This window comes from Salvia hispanica, chromosome 3, assembly GCF_029641045.1.
Source record: "Salvia hispanica isolate PSC_SH4W2 chromosome 3, Shi_PSC_v1, whole genome shotgun sequence".
NCBI lineage: Eukaryota > Viridiplantae > Streptophyta > Magnoliopsida > Lamiales > Lamiaceae > Salvia > Salvia hispanica.
In genome coordinates this window covers 12981784-13001626 of record NC_142694.1, presented here as the reverse complement: position 1 = coordinate 13001626, position 19843 = coordinate 12981784, and the positions used below count along the sequence as shown (strand labels likewise).

Sequence of the window (19843 nt, the reverse complement as noted above, 5' to 3'; positions counted from 1 at the left end):
ATAGTACTACTCCACTACCATATTCAATATATTTTGTGCCATTTTAACCTCAATAATTATGCTTCCACTACTAACATTGTTATTGTGACAATGTGCTTAAAATCAAGTCAAAATCCTCAAATTTATTGAATTAACTCATTGAATAAGAAGTGTAGCATCGAATATAGCGTTTGCTAAGTACAACTAATTAGAAAACGAGAGCCAGACTTGTTCAAGTCGTAAACTTCGGTAGTTGGGCTTTAACTAAATGGCCATAAACAGTCGATGGGCCCATTATATAGTTTTAGGGCCTGTTGGAAATAACAATGTATAATTAACACACATAAATTAATCATCATACTCCTATAATGAAGTAGGGTGCAAGATCTTTAGAAAAAAACAAAAATAATGAAATCTTACTAACTGTCCAAAGCCAATATATTCGAATAATATCGGCATGGACATCTGATATAAAGATCGTAAACAGCATTCCCAGGGACGATTTGATTGCATAGGAGAGTTCATACATAGATAATTACATATTTTGCCACCATACATACACACACTAGCGGTGACAAGCGTTAGAAGTCCATAGGATTAGGAGGTTCACAACTACGGCAAAAACAAAAGGATAACAAAAGCAGGCAACATTTCTTGTTCAACTAATTAAAAGAAGACATCTGTGAGAACCTTGTTACTCTGTAGAGAAGTCTTGAGCAACTTCACAGCCTATCAGATGGAGTATAAATAAAAGTATTACTTATAAGAGAAGAAGAAGAGGAAGAAATGAGAAAAAGATAGTACCTCATTCATCCCGAGAGTGACAAGCTTCTCTTCCAAAGCACCCACCTCCTTAACATTAAACTTATTGAGCATAGTAATGCTGGAGATGGTCGACATCGGCTTGATCATCAAATCATCCATGACCATGTAAGTCACCAAACCGCCTTCTTCCGACGCCACTTGCACAGCGGGAGGAGCCACATAGGTTACAGCCGTGTTAAAGAGGTTGTTGCATGCGTGGGTCATCAGAAACATAACCGACACATTGTCTGCATCGGTAAAATTTCTTCTGAAGTTGATCAGCAGTAAGGGCAAGAAGCGGAACCGAGGAACCGGAGATGGGCGGCATCGGTTTCAGATAGGTGTCCTTTTTCTGGTCGGGAAGAATGTAGGTTTCGTTGAGGGTTTCTAAGCTTTTGTACAGATTGGGCAAAGAGCCCACCATTCCTTGGGCTTTCAGAAGGCAACGAGAGTATGTGGAAGAGGAAGTCAACACAGTCCTTGCCAGCCTCCGCAAACAGAACTCGCTTGCCTTGTGTGTCGATCGACAGCTTCATGCTCACTTTCGAATCCGACATTTCTTTTTCTATAGCAACTATAGTTACAAAATATTGCTTGGTGAATAACATACTCATCTGCTGTTTATATAACTTGGATATTCTACACAAAAGTTGTGTAGTTAACGAGGCGCTATTGGCAGGTCGCCGCCCTGCTCAGCTGTCTTGTATCAGTAACATCAATACTTTTCAATAGTTTCATTTGTAATGAATTCCTCATTTTCATTTTATGATAAATATGGTTTTTTTAAGTTATGGAAACGTTAATTAAGGGAATTTTTTCAAAATTTAAATTCGGGACATTAACTTGTATTGGTGGTTTGATGAAATCAAAATTACGGAACCAACAAAGAATTTAACCAAGAGATTGATAATTTCTTGACCCAATTTCCAATCCTGGTACAGTTTTTCTCAATTTTACAAAACTTAATTGGGGATTTAAACAAAACTTATGGTACTCCGTATTACGATCATTTTGCAAAATATCAAAATAAAACTTAACCACACATACTGTAATAGTAATTCTTATACTCCTATATTATGTATCCTCTCTCTAAGGCTATTAGCATTCGTATTTAATTACTCCGTATACATATTCCCTTTCTTTCAGCCAAAATGATTCAAGTAAAGTGAAGTCCAAAAACATTACTCCTAGTTTTTACTTTTTCCCAGACAAATGTAAATGTCTCATTATGTGAGATTAGTTTAGCCATCTTTAGCAGACGTGCTTAAGATTTAGCTTAATCAACTGACATTAGAAAGTAGCCATTTATTGATAGAGAATAAATATTGCCACCATCTCAGCATACACAACCACACTGGAAGCGTAGTAATTTGGGAATGAGTTTTGGCTCACAAAATAGGCTACACTGACACTATTCTCGTGCATTTCTTCATCTAAAAGAAGACATCAGTCAAAACCTTCTTACTCTCCATAGAAGCCTTGAGGCCATTCGCAACGCTGTCTCTTATCCGTCTCTTAACCGTCACACTTCTTAACTATTCATGGGCCCCATTGTACTTTTCAGCTCATCTCTTAACTAAGAGATAACACCTGCATCCCCCATCTCTTAACCATCTCTTAACTATTCATTCAATTTCATTTTTTAATTTTTATTTCCAAAAAATTCAATTAATAAAAACACACTTAATTAAATAAAATAAAATCACAATTTAAAGGCCTAAAAAATTATAAAATACATAATTAAAAAATAATATAATTAAATAAAATAAAAATTACAATGTAAAGGCCTAAAAAATTTAAAAATGCATGATTAAAAAATACATAATTAAATATTAAAATTTACAAATTTTTTTTTTCGAATTTTCAATTTTTTTTTAAAAAAAATAAATTTATGACGTCATAATTCCGACGCCCACTCGCCGGCCGGCGAGTGGGCGTCACGCCATCGCTTAGCGCGCGCCACGTGGCCGCGCGCGTCGTCTCGCCAGCTCGAGGCCGGCCTCTTCCGAACGCGTCGGGCGTCGAGACATCTCGTCTCGTCGAGACGAGACGGGAGCCGCAACGCTGTCTCGATGCCGTCTCGTCTCGTCGAGACGAGACCGAGACCGCAACGAGGCAGCGTTGCGGATGCTCTGAGCAGCTTCAAGGCCTACCAGTACCAGATATACAAAATACAGATATTTTAAAAGAAAAATAACAAGAGAAGAAAAAGACAGTGCATTAATTACCTCATCCATCCCAAAAGTGACAACCTTCTCTTCCAAAGCACCCACATCCTTAATATTAAACTTACTATTAATCATAGTGATGCAGGTGATAATAGACATAAACATGAGGGCATCTACGGTAGGGCGGAGGATAGTCCGCTCTAAACCCCGCCTATGCTCCGCCACATCATCATTCTATCTTCCTACCCTTCCATCTGTAATGGGGCGGACTATAGCCCGCCCTATAGTTTTTACTTCTATTTTATATTTAATTTATGTTTGCAAATATATCAAGCAAAATAAATTTTAAAAAAAACAACACAATTAAGGCAAATCCTACATATACTTAATTAAAAAAAAAAGTTACAAAGTTAGAAATAAAAAAACAAGTGCACTACATATAAAGAGGCTAGTCTAAAGCATTCCCAACTTGCGGCGGAGGCGCTCGATCATATCCTGGAGGTATGCGACTTGAGTCGGGTCGTCCGTCTGCCTGAGGGCTTGTGCGTGTCCAACAACGTCCTATAGTCGGCGGAAGCCACCAACTCCGTGTAGGCATGTCCCGCAGCCGAAGTCGGGGCCGTGGTCGCGCACGGGGTCGGGGATGGGGCAGGTGGCGCGGCCTGTGAGGATGTTGCCTTGCCCTTGCCCTTGCCCTTGACAGCCTTGAAGCCAGCGGGACGCCGGGAGGACATCGGTGTACCGGAACTCTCATCCTCGTACATCGGATGGTTGAGGTCTATTGGAGCTGCGTCGCTGTCGCTGCTCGTATAATCACCGGTGAAGGTGTGCTTCGCCCTCTTCTTCGTCGCCGACGATTGGGGCAGCACACCTCCAACGAACTTCTGTTTCTCCTTCAAGAGGAGTCAGGTTTAGTTGTGCTTGAAATTGATGCATTATTTTTTATCACTATAAATATCTGCAAGTATACAGAGTAGGAATAGTATAGCTAAAGGTCAGTACCAGGATGTTGAACACGGGGAATATAGTTGCAACTGACTATTATGTACTAAGCGTCAAATACTATCTAGAGAAACAAGAAAATTTTGGAGTTTTGAAAACTAAAACAATTAAAAGCAATCAAACAACTAAATGCAATTAAATCACAAAGATAAAATATGAGAGATAAGAGAATTTTAGGGATGTGCGTTCACAATTATGGTTATACAAATTCCAACTACAATACCCTAGCACAATTATTACTTTGATAGGATGAGTCACCTAGCTTATGCTCATGCAATGCAAACGTTGATTACTGACATTAGGGTTGTCAATCCTAACACGTAACTCCATAAAGCTCCTAAGAACCTTGAAAAGTCCTCACTCTCAATTAACAGTACCGTTTTAAGGGAAGCTAACTGTAGCGTCTACTAACTGGACATAACTTGCTAGAACTCTCTCACAGTTATGAAGCAAGTTGTATTAAATCATATATAATTGTGTCACTCAATCATGTAGCATCAAAATTACTTAGGGAAGAAACAAAGTAAAAACAAAACGGATATTAAATAGAAAACTGGAATTGTATAACCAAAGTCGTTACTAACACATCCCTAGAATCCTATAAATTTAGTTACGCATAATGGAATAAGCTAAACGCATAGATTGAAGGGAAAACAATTGGAACATAAAACTAAAGCAAATAAAACCCGTAGGTTGAATCCTTGTTGTTCTTGATGTTCTTGCTTCTTTATCCAACCCCTTGCATAATGAAGAACTCTCAAATTTATACTATGGAAGTAATTGGCAAAAAGATGATGAAGATTTAGGGTTGGAGAAGGAGCTATGAAAGCTCCCCTTTTTGAGGGCTAAGGAAGGGTTGAATTCTATGAATTAGGTTATGTGGTATATATAGGCTTGAGAAGGATTTAAATTTGGTAAAAGTCTCCTCCAAGCAATAGGAAAGATGAAATTTTCGTTCTCCATAGAAGGAAAAGATTTGGCTTCACAAGGTAATATCTTTTTTCCTTCTTCAAATTTCCGCCTAGATTGCATTTGACAGTTTTGCGCGACTTTGGTAGAACGACCATAACTTTATTCCTAGAATTCCAATTGAGGTGATCTTGGTACCAACTTGAAGTCATTTTCAAGACGAAGAGAATGGTGTGTAGAACGCCCTGATCGGACTTCAGGATCATCGGAAAAAAATGAGTTTGAATACAGTTGTCGTGTGCCGCGTTTCTGTGGCGGGCCGCCGCACCTTGGCCGACAGTCGCTGGATGAGTCTTTGTCACCGCTGAGTGCCGGCTGTCGCCGGAAGTGTTGCAGTGGTCGCCGGACAATAACTGAAACTCCAGATTTCCAACTTTCGCGTTTTGACTCCCTTTTTAGGCTTAAATATGCACATTTCTCACAAAACATGTCAAAATACCAAATAGATAAAATATGCAAATAATAGACATGTAGAGTGACTTTGACATTAAAAACGAACCAAATAATGGCCTTAAAACAGTGCAAAATCCGAGCGTATCAGAAATCGCCGTACAATGACATGTACGATGCAACCGCTTTGTCGCGCACATCCGTCAGACTCTCGCCGCTGCCATGCTCCCTCGCGCACTTCTCGTACTCCGCCGAGAACAAATTGACCTGCTTCTTTATTTGTTCCCGGTGCTTGCGGAGCGGCTCTCTTTGGCGCTCGTAGGCGGACGGCGGCTTGGACTCGTTGTATTTTTCAGCGATGCGCTCCCAATAAGCAAAAATCTTCTGGTTGTTGGCGAACACCGGATCCTCAGAAATATCAATCCAACACCTTGTCAAGACGATGGATTCTTCAAGCTGGTAGTTCGTCCTCCCCGGGGCGACCTCTTCATTCCCCGCCGGAAGCGGCAACTTCTGCGCTCTTGCCTTGGTCCGCTTCTTCTTGGTGGCGGAGCCCGAGGCAGAGGCAGAGGGGCGGCAGCGAGGTGGGGCGGGTGCACGGGTGGGAGAAGGCTCCATGTCTGACATCCCGTACGAGTCCGTGCTGAAATCGACATCGTACTAGGTGTTGGTGTCGAAGGGCTGTTAATCATCGGGTTCTGTACCCGGCCACCGTGCACAACTACCACCGAACATCGGATTATTCGGACTTGGGTAATATCCGGGATTCATTTTGTTTGAAATAGAGAGCGTGGAGTGGATGAAGTGAAAATGGAGTGTGAAAAATGGGATGTATATATAGTGTGTGAAAATTGAAAAAAATCAACAAAATAAAAAACGCGTTCTATCGTCCGTCGCATCGTCCGCGTCGCCCACAATGGCGGAGGATGCGGCGGAGGATGCATCGGACCAGGCTATCCTCCGCCCCATTGTGGATGGCTTGATCATCAAATCGTCCATGACCATGTAAGTAACCACATCCTTCACCAAACCGCCCTCTTTCGGCGCCACTTCCATGGCGGGTGGAGCCACATAGGTTACACTCACGGTAAGATGCCGATGGCATGAAGGACAAGTGGCGCGTGGGTCATTAGAAAGATACTTGGGATTGACACATGTGCGGCATCTGTAAAGTTCCTTGTGAAGCTGATCAGAATCAGGGAGGGGAAGAGATAGGTATCCTTTTTCTGGTTAGGTAGTATGTAGGCGTAGTTGAGGGTTTCTAAGCTTTTGTAGAGATTGGATAAAGATCCAATCATTTCTTGGGCTTTGAGAAGGTGAATGATGTTGGCCACATGCTACGAGAGTATGTGGAAGAGGAAGTCCACGCAGTCCTTGCCTGCCTCCACGAACAGGACTCACTTCCCTTTAGTGTCGATCAATAGCTTCATGCTCACCTGCGAATTCAACATTCTTTTTTGTGATCCAAATGAAAATACAGATTGTGGATGTGAGGGAAAGAGAAGTCGATGCAAAGATACTAGGAGAGATTGACATGTATATTATAAATAACTAGAGAAGTAAGTATTTGTTATCAAAGAATACACCGGTATTTACCCTATTTACGGGCTACACAGATTTGTATAGGTATTCTATATAAACACAAATTAACCAAAATACATAAATACTGAAAGTACACCGGCATTTTGTGACCAAAACACAATTTTGTGATCCAAATGAAAATACACCGGCATTTAAAACCGGTTTTAATAAAAAATGTTTTTCTTATTAGCTATTTTTTCTTTACCTAATTGCCCTTTTGTTATATTTGTAAAGTTAAATCACTATTAAATTACATTGATGAAAATGTGAAATTATGGAAAATCACTACAACAAAAATATGGAAATATTGCTGGATCAAATAGTTTGTTTAGCCATTTTCATGATTCATCTACTTCATGTCACGTTCTTATTTAGGGTGGAATCATATTACGTTGCAATTATTTCTTATTCTTAATGACACTCAAACAATTATGAAATCAAATATAAATATTATTATTTAATAATTTTAAACTGATTTTTTACAGAAATTTATGAAAAAACAAAAATAAACAAAATTATACATTATTTTATTATAAATTTATGAAAAGAACAAGACATAAAATACATAATTTCCCACTTGGCCACTTATTAACTTTGAAAATTACAAAATTATAAGAATATAACAAAATTAAACATATAAACACAAAATAATGTTACTTTATAATTGAAATTAATTTCATGAGAAAATGGACACCAGGCTACAACATGACTTATGCTACTATTACATTACTATGGAGTATACGTCAATTCTAAATTATATGAATAATATAGTAAAGAGTTAAAAGGTTGCGAATGATTGTGTTTATTTTGTGTGATGTTAGTACTAAGAATGAAATATATATGCATGTACTCGTTTAAAATTTGAAATTTTAAGAATTTTTTATTAATAAAATAATTGGATGCGAACTACTGCGATTATTTAGTTGGATGATAACATTAAAATTTTAATTATATACACATGTAGTGTTATTATTGCTTAAAATATTTTAAAGGTGGTTTAATAATAAAATAATTAAATGCGAATGACTATTATCGTTGGATGATAACAATAATAAATTAATTATATACGTATGTAATTATTTGTATAACTTATAATTGTAGGTGAATGACTATTATTTTGTACTATTTCGTTTGATGTAACACTAAGAATTTTAAGAATTATTTAATATAGTAATAAAATAATTGGATGTGAATAACTATAATTATTTCTTTGGATGACAATGATTATTTATTAATTGAATGCAAATGATTACGATTGTTTAGTTGGATAATAACACCGGAAAATAATTATATACACATGCAAACGTTTTATAGATTAGAAATTTAATTGATTTAATAATAAAATAATTAAATGCGGATGACTGTTATTATTTTGTTGAATGATAATACTAACAAATTAATTATATATGCGTGTAAACTACGATCATTTAGTTGGATGATAACACAAAGATTTTAATTATGTACACATGTAGTCAAATTTATAATTTAGTAATATAAAGATGATTTAATAATAAAATAATTGGATGTGAATGACTATAATTATTTCTTTGGATGACAACACTAAGAAATTATTATGCACACATAAGTCGTTTTTATAGCTTACTTTCTTGGTCCCAGTTAAGATGTCACGTTGTTTTTATGCATGCGTTTTGAAAAAATGACAATAAATAATTAAAATAGAGAAAAGTAAAGTAAGATAAAGAATAATATAAAGGAGAGTCTCTGTGAAAAAGAGAAATGTGTCATCTTAGTTGAGCCAGAGGGAGTAAAATTTTAAAGATTATTTTATAATAAAATTATTGGATGCGAACTACCGTTATTATTTCTTTGGAAGACGACACTAAGCAATTAATATACACATTGAGTCATTTTTATAATTTAGAATTTAAATAAAATAAAGATCAGATACCATTTATGTGCGAAAGTGAAAGATCAGGTACCATTTATACAGTTCACTCAAAAATTTAAATCGGTTTTATTATTAGTTAATTATATTGTTTATTTACTAAATTATCCTTTATTATATTTAAATCTAAAAAAATTGTATTAATATTTAAATATATCAAATTAATCTCCATGATCATGATTCATATCTAATACTCCTACCTCAATGTCAAAACTCCCAAATAAATCTCCATGATCATGATTCATGGAGTATCTCAAAAAATTTCACTCCCCCTCCATGTTAGATTTTTTCTAATTTTCTTTTTATTCTTTCATATATATCCTATTAAAATACCAAACATTTCTCATTAAATATTGCCGGTTTTGCCAATTCATCCATCTTTATACCATTAATTCTAATTCATCCATTTTTTCCAATAGAGGGATATACACAATTTTTTGAAGTACTTTCTCCATTCTATAGTAATTGAGTCTATTTTTGTATGTTTCATAATAGTGGAGTAATTTTATCATTTTGGCACATTCTTGAGTCATTATATATCATTTTTTTAATTTTCGTGACAGAAAAAATTACCTCCACTGCCATAGAAGAGCGTGTAGTATATTGTACTCTCAAAATGCCCGAGGTGTATTGCTATCATTATGATTAGATGTCAATACGGCCATGGCCTAGACCATTGCATTTAATTACTTCAAATCTCGTGAATCGGTACCATCATGACAATGTAGGTTATCAAAACAAATTTTCGATATATTTATTTTGAATTCTAGTTTCTTAAATTTGTAAATAATCGTTTACATTGGAAATAGACATTAGAGTCTTTCGATATGATGAAGAGGCAAACCTGTTACCTACAATCATACTATTCATTTAATTAGATTAAGATTTGTAATTTGGGAGAATAAATGTTACTTTCATGGAACTACGCTCCCACCAACTTTAATTGCTTACTTCTTTTCATGAAATTATAGTGAATAACTCAGGCCTTTGAAAAATTTGTTTGTACTTTGGAGTTATATATACTTAATCCTTCTCATAAACATACACTATGGCAGTTTTTAGTATTTCCAATACTCCTCTATCCCTACAAAATAGATAATATTTAAAATAACATAAATTTTAATGCAAAATTAGTAAAATAAATAAGAAATAAAAAGAAAAAGTTAAAATATTATTAATAAAAAAATGACAAATATAATTTATATCTAGGAGACAGAGGGAGTATACTACATTAAAAGAAGAAGATCCTTAAATTTGAATGTCTCATGATTTAGATCCTTAAATTTGAATGTCTCATGATTTCATCAATTCCTCTTTAAGGTTCAAAGTCAACAAATGATACATTAATTAAGTTCCAAATATATATCCAACCATTTACAGTCATCTAAGGATAGAAAACACAGTTGATCACAACTAGGGAATGATTAAAGAAACGAGGGAGAAAGTGGAAAACAACGAAACTTGACCAAAGCTCGAAATAAATGTCACAAGTGAGCGTCAAGCTACTGGTCGACTTTCACGCCAAACGGGTCTTGTATGCCAAGGTGGGAAATGAGTGTGTCGACTTCCTCTTCTAGCTGCAGCCACTGCCGATGGCATCCGTTATCGATTTGATCAACACCCATGGAATGCCGGAGTTTTTGCCCAATTTGTACCGGAGCTTGGAAAGCCTCGACAACGCTTATATTGTGATGAATCAGAAGAATGAGAGCTATCAACCACGTACATTTGAATCTAATTTCATTTTTTAAAGACGCTTGCATATACTTATGTCTTTTGAGTTTTGGTTGAAATAAGTCGAAAATGCTTTTTGGAGTGTCGAATTAATATATGACCTTAAAAGTTTTTTATCGAGTGAGTGACATAATTTACGTATGTGGTTAGTTGTAATAAAATATGGACCCTCTTAAATTTAGTTCTCTTAGATTTTTCACATGAATTGAGTTAATTCAATAAATTTGAGGACTTTGACTTGATTTTAAACACATGTCACAATAAAAATGTTTTTCACTGCATAGGATAATTAATGTGAATTTGTCACATGTTAATAGTGGAAGTATAATGAGGAGAAGAGAACAAAAAAAAAATAAAGTCCTAACTGATAAAAATGTACAATAAATAAGTACTACCACACCATTTTGTAAAGCGGTAAACTTGATAAAGAAATAGAACAAAAATTAAAAGTAACCATGAACCGTCTATTGCAAATAGTGGAAATCATATGTAAAAAATGCAGTACACATTTGGTGCAAATTTCCTGCCTTCAAAACAAGCATCTCACATATAATCACACAAGTATAAGTATAGCGTCCAAAAGCCTCCATGGCTCCATATTCCATAATCACACAAGTACAAACGACTTAACAATCAGCAACTTCCAAAACTATGAATTATGGAATATGGAGCCATGGAGGCTTTTGGACGCTATACCATAATAAATTATAACTCACCAAATTATGAATCATAATAGTTGTGAGATTTTAATTATCACCAAATCATTAATGTCCAAGGTTATCTCTGGACTTTAAACATTGTCCTTTTCAAAATCCAAAACTCACAAAAAGAGATTAATTAGTTGGATTACAAAACAAAATAATGATAAGTAATAACAGATATTAAGTATTGACGTTGCAGAATAGTATATATGTGGCCCAACAGGAACGGATGAACATCATTTCTGTTACAAATATTTTTCTCTATCGGCCTAGGGTTTAGGTATTATGTATAGCAATAGACTATAATTAGTACTCTACTAGTATCAGAAGAGAGTTAACTCTCCACATAACAAAATTGTCGCAACTTAGCCTCCGGTTCCTTGTCGATCTTCCAGGAAAACGAGTCCTGTTTGCCGAGGTGGGAAAGGAGGGCGTCAACCTCCTCTTTCAGTTGTTGTCCCTGCCGGTGGCATCCATTATAGATTTGACCAACTCCGAAGGAATGTCAGACTCTCTACCGAATTTGTACCGGAGCCTCGAAAGGCTCGACAATGCCTACGTTCTCCCGAATCTGAAGAAGGAGACCTACCTGAATCCGACTCCGCCGATCTCTGGTTCCTGTCTGAAGTTGCTTCCCGCTTCTGCCGCCGAATCGAGCAAGAAGTCAGTTTATGTATGCGGCGTTTGTTACCTCTGTGCTGCTGGAGACCCGCGCGTCAAATATCCAGAATGCAAAGGGCCTAGGGATGTCGGTGTAGCCCGCAACCCGTGGGCTGGCCCGAATAGCCCGATAAAATTAAAACATGATTAGCCCGCACCCGATTAACCCGCAACCCGTTAGGGTCAAACCCGAAAAACCGATGGACTAGCCCGAAAACCCGAAAAAATTGTTATTACTCTATTTTTTACTCCTAATTTGACACTTTATTGATTAATTTTATCATATAGATAACTAAAAATATAACTTTTAATTTTATATTAAATATACAAATTATATATTTAATTTTTATTAATATAATAATTGATAAATAAATTAAAAACTTTAAGTTCACAAAAAAAATTATTTAAATTTCTAAAACATGCATTAAAATTTCACGAAATATCTCAAATATGTATTTGATCATGTTTATGATTGCGTTTAAGCATATATCTCAAATTTATCATAATTAAATATTTTATATTTTATGAATATAACTATTTTTCATAATTATTAATTGGATTGATCGCATGTTAATATTATTGGTATCAACCTGATTAACCCGGTGGGCTAGCCCGAAACCCAACATTTTAGGGTTAAGGTCGGACTTTTATAACCCGAAAGAAATCACAACCCGACTAGCCCGCACCCGATTGACCCACAACCCGAATAGGATCGGCCCGAAATCCGATGGGCCGACCCGATTGACATCCCTAAAATGGCCTATCAGCATGAAATCAACGTATCTGGAAGTGGAGCCGGAAGACGACCGTGGTCTGGTGAAGGACTGATACGGTATATTATATCTCTATTATTTAGTCTACTAATGATTTACCATATCCTCTATTTAGGTTATTATTGATTTAGCATATATTTCTCATACATCTCTTAGTATCTTTATTATCTTGTTTACCAAGTTAGGTTATTCGTAGGAGTATTACAAATATGACCTATTGTTATTCTCATAATTCAATCAATGGAATCATAATTATTGTCTTCTATCTTTTATTTGGTTTTCCTTTTAGAATTTCTGATTGTCGACAGAGCAAGGTTTCTCTGCGACTTTCTTTATCTTTTTCACTTGAAAACCCTTATCAATTGGTGTTTTCGTCATGAGCTCACCATGACTTCTAATGATGAAATCTATCTATCTTACCTATGTGACCAGATAATGGCTGCCTGCAACAGAATACACAAGATGTTGGACGAGATTGATGAACATCAACGTGCATACCACGAACAGTCCTCGGATTGGCCAATTGCATCTGTTGTCCCACAACCACCATATGGCAACCCGCCATTAATCGTCACGGGGTTTCATCCACCGCACACTCAACTGCCCGACCCCCCGGATTGGCAGCAGCCATACCAGACTTACAATTGGGGCGCAACTGATCAGATTCTCTGGAATCCCCACCCACAACAGCAACCCAATCCACCCAATCCTGGACCACCATCCACACAACCGTTGTGGCGACACTCAGAAGACCTCTTGTATGAGCAGATTTTCGGTGTTGTGTTAATTCAAGGGTGTATCCAACTGATCAGAATGAAAATCTCAACCTAGCTGAGACGTTGGCACGACGACCAGAACCTGGTATCAATAAAATTCTTCAACCCACTTCTACTGGTTAGTATAGTGGAGGTAAGGGTCGAATCCCACTGAGATGGACACGTTAGGATGATCGTGGTGATAATCGGGAAGGTTTTAGTTAGCTACCACGCTTTGGGTTGAGACTCTACCTAGATAGGAATTAAATGTGGTACTCTACTGACTAGTGGGCGTGAAAGTGATAGACATGTGGTTGTGTACGTGAGAATGAGGGACAAGGTGTTTTGGAAACATGTGGAAAGTAAAACGGTTACTATAAAAGGCAATATGGAATAACAAAGAATATGTGGTGGTTGGGTGGCTACTCTGACAAGTCTGGAGGGTACCAACTTAAAAGTAAAGGACAACAACAAAAAGTAACTAAAAAGTAAAAGTGGTCATAGAAAAAGTGGATTGTGATGTTTTCTTCTTCAACAAGTATGCATAAAATTTAAATGAACACAAACTCCATGGATGAACTCAGATTTACAGCTTCAAACAAAAGATCCAAAAATTAAAAGCTTAAACTCAATGATTAACGGCTAATAATTCCAGATCACTCCTACTGAATAACATGCAAGGTGGCGACAGTAACGTAAAATGAAAAACTCATGCACAAAACCTTAAACTGAAACAAAGAAACTCGAAATTCCAGTTAACAAACCCAGATCTAGCTTACTCAAACGAAAACATGTTTAAACACTTAGAAAATAAACGTGATAACTAGATCTAAGCCTAGGCAGAATGAAATAGATTCGAACCAAAAGAGATGCATAAAACAAACTTCATTACTAAAAGCGTCTGGATCTCAACAAAATACTTCAAAAGATAACAAAGAGTTAAGTTATGCAACAAATCCAACGAAAGAAAGCGATCAAAGATTTAAACTATGAAAGCGATTAAAGATTGTTTTGCCACTCCGGACGATGAAACTGCTATTACTACGAGATGAACTGGCTGGAACGATGGACGGTGATACTCCGGTGAACGTCTGGAACTTCAGGTGACCATGGCTGTGGCGAGGAATGAGAAGATGTGGACAATGCTAAAGGAAAATGATCTTTTCCGAGAGAGAATTCTAACTAAGTGTAGTGGTCGAACTCTTTCTCTCTCTCCAAGTGGCTCCTTCTATAGGGAGGCTTGCCCTTACTTTTAGGGTAGACTTCCTTCGAACAATGACTCATTTGCCCTTGTTTGTGGTTGATCATCCAAGCAATCATTCTTCTCCATCTCGAGCCTTCTTTTTGGCATGCATTCTGGTCAGTATTGCACCCTTCTAGCGCTCTTTTCACCATATTTATTTATTGCTCTTGCGCCACATATGTACTATACTGTAACGTTCACTATTTTATTTATGTTTATTATCTTTATTTTGTTCTGTAAATGGGTGAAGTTTGTTAATATCTTTATTTTTTCTGTAACTAGTCTATAAGTGACTAAAGTTTCATTTTTTGGAATCGAGGAACTAGAGACCGACGGCTTCGGTTTGAGATATGTATTCTTTTTCTGGTTAAGCAGTATGTAGGCGTCATTGAGGGTTTCTAAGCTTTGGTAGAGATTGGGTTAGGATCCCACCATTTCTTGGGCTTTGGAAAGGTGAATGATGGTGGCCACTGGCAACGAGAGTATGTGGAAGAGGTAGTCCATGCAGTCCTTGGATTCATCAGCATAACAAAAGTTGTAAAATGCTACCATATGAGACTTGATTTAAATAAATTACTGATTTTTAAGGGATGTATTGGGCCGGGCTTGGAACGGGCCTAGACCGGTCCCGGGCCATGCTTCAGATGGCCCTGGCCCCCAGGCTGGTCCTGGGTTTATAAAATGGCCCAATTGGAGCCCGAATAAACTATTAAGCCCAGTCCATGCCCACATTATTTCACTCCCGGGTCGGGCATGGGCCGGCCCATACCGGCCCAGCCAACTAGACATCTCTATGTACAGTCTGGTAGTTTTGAGTGTTTTGCAAAATATATTCCTCTTTTGAGGATCAAAGTTAACAAATGTATAATTGATTTCCATATATATTCAACCTTCTACAGTCATCTTACCACAAATATAAGAATTCATCAGCATAACAAAGTTGTAAAATGATTAGTAATTTAACCCACGTTTGTACAATTTATAAAATTAAGCTAAGTAAGGAGCAACTTTTGAATTTTTAATGAAAAAATAATTTCTTTCATATAGTCAAGTCCTCCTTAATAATAGGAATAATAAATCTGTTGATTTAGCCTCACTAATCTCCAATCGTCCATGGAAGGGAACTCGATATGTTCCACGAGCTGTTAATGGGGATCAGAATATGAATATTTACGTATTACTATAATCTACTCAATTAATTCAGCCAATATTGCACTTCACTTCATTATTAAAAGTGGGCCTATAAAGAAAGGTATTGAAAGGGGATTTTGAATGAGGCCCAAACCACCACACCCCACGATCCAGTTACGAATAACAATTTTAATTAGATCAATAAGTATTTCAATTGAACAATTAAAACTTCAAATTATTTAATCGCCCTTGCAGGATGTGGTCTCTTACAAATCCCATTGCCATAAGTAAGAAGAAAAGTAACAAATTTTTTTATAATATGGGTGTGACCAATATTAAGTACGCCTACTAAGCATACTGAAAACGAGGGTGCAATAAATATGTAAATGAGTTTTGACGACAAACGTAATTCAACTGGAAACACCAAAAGATAACAAAACAGGCTACACTGATACCATTCTCCTGCATTTCTTTTATCTTGAACTAAAAGAAGACCTCTGTCAGAACCTTCTTGCTATGCATAGAAGTCTTGACCAGCTTCAAGGCCTACCAGATATAAAAAACAAAGACATTTCCAAAAAAGAAGTATTACTATGAGAGAAAAAAATATAAAAGTGAAAAAAAATAAAAAATAGTACATACCTGATCCATCCCCAAGGTGACATCCTTCTCTTCCAAAGTAGAGAGATCCTTAATATTAAACTTATTAAGAATAGTAATGCTGGAGATAGTAGAAATAGGCATGATCATCAAATCGTCCATGACCATGTAAGTCACCACTCCCTTCACCAATCCGCCATCTTCCGGCTTCACTTTCACAGCGGGATGAGGAACATAGGTCATGCTCTTGCTAAGAAGCCAACCGCATGAAGGACAAGTGGCGCGTGGGTCATCAGACATATAACTACCGGAACAATAGCTGGTGCTGCTGCTGTTGCATTTGTAAAATTTCTTCTGAAGCTGATTAGCATCAGTAAGGGCCAGCAGTGGAACCAAGCTGGAGACCGGCGGAATCGGTTTTAGATAGATGTCCTTTTTCTTGTCTGGCAGTATGTAGGCGTCGTTGAGAGTTTCTAAGCTCTGGTAGAGATTGGACAGAGATCCCACCAATTTTTGGGCATTCGGCAGACTGATGATGGTGGCCACCGGCAACGACAGTATGTGGAACAGGAAATCCACGCAGTCCTTGCCTACCTCTGCAAACAAGACTCGCTTGCCTTGAGTATCGATCAACAGCTTCATGCTCATGCTCACTTTCGAATCTGACATTTTTCTCTCTTTTTTTTTGTAGAAAGTAAAATTAATCAGGATGTGTGATACAAATGAAAAAAAATGAGATAATGGATGTGAGGGAAAGAGAAGTCGATGAAGAGGTTTTAGGAGAGATTGACATATAAATAGCGAGATATGAGAGAAGTAAAGTTGATCTTATTGTTTAATTTGTTACCCTATTTTCGGACTAGAACGATTTGAAAGGATATCCTATATAAACAGAAAATATATCAAAATCGAAATACAAAATACATGGTAAATAAATTCAAATTTAAAAGCATGTCATGGATGACTCGAATCAATACTAAGTGGCTAAAAGGTTATTTTTATTATGTTCATCATTTTATATATACTTCTACTATGTGGTTTATGAAAACATAAATACTTACCCTTGCCATACTACAAATCTGAGAGCATCCTCATTCGTGCTCTTAGCTAAGAGCACGGAAGTGGGCCTGGACCCACTTTTACTCCTTGTCCTTAACTAAGAGCACAACACTCACATCCGTGCTCTTAGCTAAGGACAAGCTCAAAGGTCCCACCATTCCATTATTCAATTCAAATACTCTAATTATTAAAAACATTTCTACATTATAAAAATACATTCAAAAATAAAAATTACATAATTAAAATCCTAGAAAATAAAAAAAAAATACATAATTAAAATCCTACAAAGATGAGAATATGAGAAAAAAGATGAGAGAATGTAGATGATAAAAAAAAAAGATGAGAGAATGTGATTTTTTTTGTGTTGAAGTGGAGGTATTTATAGATGAAAATGTGAATTTTGGTGAAAAAAATTGAAAAATAAATTAAAAGTGGGTAGAAAACGAATATAATTTTTTGGAAAGTGGAAAAATATTTTTTTTTATTTAAAAACATTTTTTTAAATAAATTTTGAATTTAAAAAAATAAAAATAAAAAATCGAATTAGCGTTGGCCAATCAGACGTTGCCACGTATGGGTGCTCAGCGGCACGGACGTGCTCTTAGCTAAGAGCATGTCCGTGCCGTTGGCACGGACGGACGAGCTGCAGCGGCGGACGGACGACGGGTGCTCAGCGGCACGTTGGACGGACGGTGCTAAGAGCACCGCTGCGGATGCTCTAATTCAATACTAATTTCTTTATTCATCTTCCATTCGTTGATTCTTTCTTCGTTTTGATAAATATATAATAATTTAAATTAATGTATCAAATCATAACTTAAAAAAGTGATGCGAGTTTGTTACTACGTAGTATATTGCAAACCCAAAAATGAAATAGATCTTGAGATTGCATTAGAACGATAGAAATACTCCATATTTTTCACTCTATTTCTAGTTTCGGATACCATTTGATATTTAGAAATGGTTCAATCCCGCATCTGTTGGCTTTATTTTAATTACTAATTTTATTTTTATTATTTTTAAACTTCGACATTGTTTTTTATTTTATTTATTCTAAAAAAGCCACCGATGATTTGTGATCTTATTGTTAGTGTTTCAACTAAAATTAAGAGACACAAATAGAAACATCATAAAAATAAAAAAAAAGCAAACTAGTACTACTATACTAGTAGTTTTTTTAAAAAAATTCAAAGTTAGTTATTGTACCTCAATTTTTATATCACTCAAAAGATAAAAGTTACTCTGTTGTTGTGCAAACATTGCAAACTTTCACTATTCTCAAATTTTGTTAATTTGTTTCTTACTCCCTCCGTCCCACGTAATTTCACTATTTAGTTTTCTACATCTTTATTTTTCAATTTGGATATTTCATTATTGTTGAGTTTAAATATTAACTTAACTCAGTTGAAGCGATAAAGATTCTCAATTCATTTATATTCTTTTCTATCTTCAAACTACCAAAATAAATAAAGGTACTGACTTGAAAACTAGAGTTTTTTCATGGAGAAAATCGTTGCCGCATACAATAACACAAGGCCAAACATGCCGTGGCACTTGAATGAGATTTCGACGATCAGGTTTACGAAATACAGTAACAATTTCAAAACGCGCAAAAGATAGCCTACTAAACAGATCACACTTGAAAAACCAAAGGCTGGAACAAAAAGCTGAGGTTCATTGTGAAACCAAAATCCACGACCGACATTTGTTGAACTAGCAGAAGAGTTGTGTAAGAACATTCTTGCTCTGCAGAGAGATCTTCAACAGCTTTATGGCCTGAACAAATTCAAAAAAAGTAAAAAATTAAAAATTAAGAGAGAATGTAGTATTAATAATGTATAGTTAATGACAATACCTCCTTGATTCTCAAATAGACAAGCTTCTCCTTCAAAGCCCCCACATTCTTAATATTGAAGTCATTGAGAAGAGTAATGCTGGAGATAGTAGACATGGGCTTGATCTCCAAATCATCCATCACCATGTACGTCACCACCCCCTTCACCAAACCACTACTTACTTTTCTACTGGGGCTGCCAAAGGTATGAATATCACAGTCACTGTCACTGTAACTGTCACAGCTGCAAGTTTTGTTTGCAGTTGAACTTGAAGCATCTGCTCCAAGGCCCAGAAGAGGAAGCGGAGAAGTGGTGACCGGTTTCAGATAGGTCTCCTTTCTCTTGTAGGGCTCTATGTAGTCGTTGTTGAGATTTTCTAAGCTCTTGTAGAGGGTGGGTAAAGACCCCTCCATTCCTTCATCTCTTAGCAGCCGAATGGCAGGGAGAGTAGGTAGAATAAGAAATCAACGCAGTCTTTGCCGGCCTCCGCGAATAACACTCGTTTACCACTGCTGTCGATCAGCAGCTTCATGCTCACTTTGGATCCTGCCAT

The 19843-nt window shown here is 36.5% G+C and overlaps 1 protein-coding gene and 3 pseudogenes across 1 annotated transcript; all 4 read right to left on the bottom strand.

Annotated features, from left to right (window-relative positions):
- Positions 1–645: 645 nt before the first annotated feature.
- LOC148930193 (uncharacterized) lies at positions 646–1340 on the bottom strand (annotated as a pseudogene).
- An 876-nt stretch (positions 1341–2216) lies between these two features.
- LOC148930192 (uncharacterized) lies at positions 2217–6763 on the bottom strand (annotated as a pseudogene).
- A 9321-nt stretch (positions 6764–16084) lies between these two features.
- On the bottom strand, positions 16085–17119 carry LOC125211670 (uncharacterized). Its single transcript, XM_048111564.2, has 2 exons — positions 16439–17119; positions 16085–16342 (listed from the first exon to the last, which is right to left on the bottom strand). The coding sequence occupies exons 1-2, from the start codon at positions 17063–17065 to the stop codon at positions 16280–16282; spliced, it is 690 nt and encodes a 229-aa protein (XP_047967521.2). The 5' UTR covers positions 17066–17119; the 3' UTR covers positions 16085–16279.
- Positions 17120–18942: 1823 nt separating this feature from the next.
- On the bottom strand, positions 18943–19843 carry LOC125210997 (uncharacterized; annotated as a pseudogene).

Coding starts and splice junctions, on each gene's coding strand:
- LOC125211670 (XM_048111564.2), bottom strand. CDS start 17,065: ATGTCAGATTCGAAAGTGAGCATGAGCATGAAGCTGTTGATCGATACT. Junction 16,343..16,438: donor TCACCTTGGGGATGGATCAG/GTATGTACTATT, acceptor TATATCTGGTAG/GCCTTGAAGCTGGTCAAGAC.